The sequence below is a fragment of the Mustela putorius genome, unplaced genomic scaffold, assembly GCF_011764305.1.
Source record: "Mustela putorius furo isolate JIRA1106 unplaced genomic scaffold, ASM1176430v1.1 tig00003859_pilon_pilon_pilon, whole genome shotgun sequence".
Taxonomy (NCBI): Eukaryota; Metazoa; Chordata; class Mammalia; order Carnivora; family Mustelidae; genus Mustela; species Mustela putorius.
Genome location: NW_025422011.1, coordinates 25,452,798 through 25,457,090, shown reverse-complemented (window position 1 = coordinate 25,457,090; position 4,293 = coordinate 25,452,798). Strand labels below are relative to the sequence as shown.

General features: G+C 60.5%; 1 protein-coding gene across 1 annotated transcript; it reads left to right on the top strand.

The window, feature by feature from the left end:
* The first annotated feature begins 1,484 nt into the window (after positions 1-1,484).
* On the top strand, positions 1,485-4,035 carry MYOD1 (myogenic differentiation 1). Its single transcript, XM_004752078.3, has 3 exons — positions 1,485-2,314; positions 2,761-2,839; positions 3,112-4,035. Exons 1-3 carry the CDS (start codon positions 1,685-1,687, stop codon positions 3,360-3,362), a joined length of 960 nt encoding a protein of 319 aa, XP_004752135.1. The 5' UTR covers positions 1,485-1,684; the 3' UTR covers positions 3,363-4,035.
* The last annotated feature ends 258 nt before the right edge of the window (positions 4,036-4,293 follow it).

The window sequence follows — 4,293 nt, the reverse complement described above, 5'->3', positions numbered from 1 at the left end:
GCTAATAGGAAGATATTTACGAGAGATTCAAGAAAAGGTTAAGAGGCATTCTGGGGGTGGGGGTTACCCAGGGCTTGTGAAGGAGCCAGAGATCCCTTGAATTGCCTTCTCCTTCTATTCCCAGTCTTTCCAGTAGGCTTGCTGGGAAGAAATGCAGCTAAGACCTCTGCAGAAGCTAAGCCCTAATATCACATGGGTCCCTGTCAGGACTCAGTGCCCCAGCCAACAGCTGGGGAAACCTGCAGGGAGCCCACAGCTCAGTCTGGGTCAATGACAGAAGCAAGTTCTCTCGTTAATACGGTCTTGTATCTGGGACTAAGGGCCTCCACATCTTTGGTCTCTTTTAGATTCTCACCACAACCACAATTACTCCAGGAAATAGCTATTACTATCCCCAGATTTACAAAGTGAGGAAACTGAGGCTTGGAAGGTGGTATGACTTCAGCAAAATCACACAAGAAGCTATGGGATCTGGACTCGAACTTAGATCACTGGTCTCCAAACTCTACTCTCAAAGATCCCCTCTGAAGTGGGGTTCTCAGGCTGAGTCTGGGCGTTGGAGGACTTTGCGCCATGAACCTCACTGTGCAGCGCTGTGCGCCAGGGAAAACCAGAGCTGTTTTCTTCCCAGGGGAAGACACATCTCCACCCAGACCCGCACAGGGCACTCCGCTGCTGACACACGCAGGTCGGGCTAGGCAAGAGTTCACTCCACTCCCTCCAGACCAGGGCAGAACCCGGGCTCAGAGACATTGGTGAGGCGCTTTGGCAGCCACCCCCCTCTTTTGCGTAGATGCAGCGGCTCAGTTTTTAAGCATCCGGTGTGGGGGGGGTGCTGGGTCCACCGCCCTCTGAGCGACTCCCTGGTACGAACTGACCTAATGACCCGGCCCCCACGTCCAGTTTGTCTCAGTTCATCCACTTAGACTCTAATTCTTGTTGCAGATTTCTCTGTCTCTGGCTCTAGCTTTCTGCTTTCCGTGTCTGTCTTTTGGCTGTATCTCTTACTGTCTCACTGTCTCACCTCTGAGTGTCTCTGCCTTATTGTCATGGGTGTCTCTCTAAGTCTCTCGCGATCTGTTTCCTACTCCTACCGTGCACCTAGGTCCCCCCATAAATCAGAGGACAGAAGGAGACCCAAAGTCAGCTTGGAGTTGAGCGCGCGCGGCCAACACTTCCCGGGGACATAGGAGGAGTACGGTGCTGGAGAGGTTTGGAGCAAGTGTGCCCCAGAGCCAAGTGCAACCGCTTAGGGCTGCCCGCCTCTGCCTCCCTCCCAGCCTAGGGAGGGGCCGGAGCGCCCGCGCGCGGGGGTCGAGGGGTAGGGGGTTGGCCAGTCTCTTGCCCCAGCAGCCACCCTGGGGATCCCAAGCTCCTCCCCACCTTGTTTCTATTGGCCTCGGGCGCCCCCGCCCCCAGCCGCCCGCTACGGCTCGGGGGCCCTTAAGCTACTACTGGATAAATAGCCCCCGGCGCCTGGCGTGAAGACAGGGGTGGGGAAGCCCCGGGGCGCTGCCGCCGCTTTCGCAACAGACCCAACAGGACCCGGCAGGGGGCGGGGGAGATAGTGGGGTGTACATTCAGAACCCCGGTACTTTACTATCGCAGGGCCAGGACTGAAGATAGGCAGAAAGTTTCGGGTAACCCCTACCGAAGCAGGGACTGCGCCACCCTCTGCCGGGATATGGAGCTGCTGTCGCCGCCGCTTCGAGACGTAGACTTGACTGGCCCCGACGGCGCCCTCTGCAACTTTGCCTCCGCGGATGACTTCTATGATGACCCTTGTTTCGACTCCTCCGACCTGCGATTCTTCGAGGACCTGGACCCGCGCCTCGTGCACGTGGGAGCACTCCTGAAGCCAGAGGAACACTCGCACTTCCCGGCGGCGGTGCACCCGGCGCCCGGCACGCGCGAGGACGAGCATGTGCGCGCTCCCAGCGGGCACCACCAGGCTGGCCGCTGTCTGCTGTGGGCCTGCAAAGCGTGCAAGCGCAAGACCACTAACGCCGACCGCCGCAAGGCCGCCACCATGCGCGAGCGGCGCCGCCTGAGCAAAGTCAACGAGGCTTTCGAGACGCTCAAGCGCTGCACGTCCAGCAACCCGAACCAGCGGCTGCCCAAGGTGGAGATCCTGCGCAATGCGATTCGCTACATCGAAGGCCTGCAGGCGCTGCTGCGCGACCAGGACTCCGCGCCCCCTGGTGCCGCCGCTGCCTTCTACGCCCCTGGCCCGCTGCCCCCAGGCCGTGTGGGCGAACACTACAGCGGCGACTCAGACGCGTCCAGCCCGCGGTCCAACTGCTCCGACGGCATGGTAAGGCGGGGACCCCCCGCTAGAGAAGTGAGGGCAGCTCCTGGTATATCTGGGCCGTATTTCCGAGGGCGAGGAGGGAGGTCGGGCTGGGAACCTTGCGGCGAGTGGACCCCGGTGTCCCAAGCAGCTGTTACTAGGGGTGATCTGGTGCCTTGGGGGCGCACGGGACAAATGCGAGTCACCCTACTGGGGCGCTGTTAGAGCTCTGCTTCAGCGATATGAAGATCTGCTTTTTCCCACTTACCCTATTTACAAAATGCAGACTTATGTTCCTAGAAGACTATCTGCCCTCTAGTTAGCCCGGGAGGCTGCAGGCAGCGCCTGTCTGCCCCGATCCCCCAACCAGGGCCCAGAACTCGGGGACTTGAGGCGGGGTGGCTACAGGGAGTGAGGCTCTGGCCCCACGCGGTCCCCGAGCCTGACTCGGTCGCCCTTACCGTTTGCAGATGGACTACAGCGGCCCCCCGAACGGTGCCCGGCGGCGGAACTGCTACGATGGCACCTACTACAGCGAGACGCCCGGCGGTGCGTATTCGCGCCTCCTTCCCACGTTACCCCCTTTGAGCTGCCCCGGCTTTCCTCTATCTAGAACCTTCCCCTTGTCCCCAGTCCTGGGAGACTGTACAGGGAATGAAATACTAAGCATGCAGCTCCCTTCCTTTTCGCTCCGTACTCTCTCTGGGTCCTCTCGGACTCGGGCGGGCCTTCAATTTCCTGTCTGCCCCAAAGCACTGAGCCTGTGGGTGGGAGACTTGTCTACCGCTCAACTGCATACTCTCCTACCCATCCCCGCGCAGAACCCAGGCCCGGGAAGAGTGCCGCGGTGTCGAGCCTCGACTGCCTGTCCAGCATCGTGGAGCGCATCTCCACCGACAGCCCTACCGCACCCGCGCTTCTGCTGGCGGATGCGCCGCGGGAGTCTTCTCCCGGCCCACAGGAGGAAGCCGCCCAGAGCGAGGTCGAGCGCGGCGCCCCCACCCCTTCCCCGGACGCTGCCCCGCAGTGCCCCGCGGGCGCAAACCCCAACCCCATCTACCAGGTGCTCTGAGGGGGTGGGCGGCCGCATGGGAGAGCTCCGCTGCCCGCGCGCCCGAGGGACGGTGCCCCTAGAGTCCCTCGCGCCCGAAAGATTGAGCTTAAATGCCAACCCCCACTCCCAACCGCGCTTTAAAAGCGACCCCTCCCGAGTTGGGAGAGGCGGGAGAACTGATGTGTTTCCACTCCCGCACTCCACAGCAAGGACACAGTCCTTCTTTCCCACGCAACACCCTTCCCTGAGACTCGCTGCGATGGCCTTTAGGTGTTCCTCCTTGGGCCAGAGCTGATCCTCGAGGGGCCAGACCCTTCCTCTGCCTTTCCCCACGTCCCTAGGAGGGATGGGACTAGCGCAGATCTAAACCCCGCCTCCGGACGCCGGTGCTGCTGAGTGGGGCGTGGCCTCCCTCCGGGACCCCGGCGACTTTGCCGTTTGCCAGCGCCCGCGGGGCGCCCTCGCGTTCCGCGTGTCACAAGTGTTAACAGTAACCACTCCACCCTCTCTCCCCCAGTTCAGGACCACTTTTTGTAATACTTTTGTAATCTATTCCTGTAAATAAGAGTTGCTTTGCCAGAGCAGGAGCCCCTAGGGCTGTATTTATCTCTGAGGCATGGTGTGCGGTGCGACAGGGACTTTGTACGTTTATACGGCAGGTGGGCGAGCCGCAGGCGCTCTCTCAGGTGTTCGAAATAAAGACGCTAATTTATACCGCGGTGGCTCCGACTTTCCCTGGGGACGGGGCAAGGAAGGGAGGAAACCCGAAAACTTGGGCCAGCTGTACCGCAGCGACCCCTGTAGGCGGAAGACGGATTGCAGGAAGGAGCCTATACGGGAGGGAGGTTCCTCTGACCCATCATCACTGGCAGGTCAGTGGTTCTTCTGTCAGGATGCATTTTAGAATGATTTGAGTAGTGAAAAAAAAAATCCATGTCTTCCCCACTCG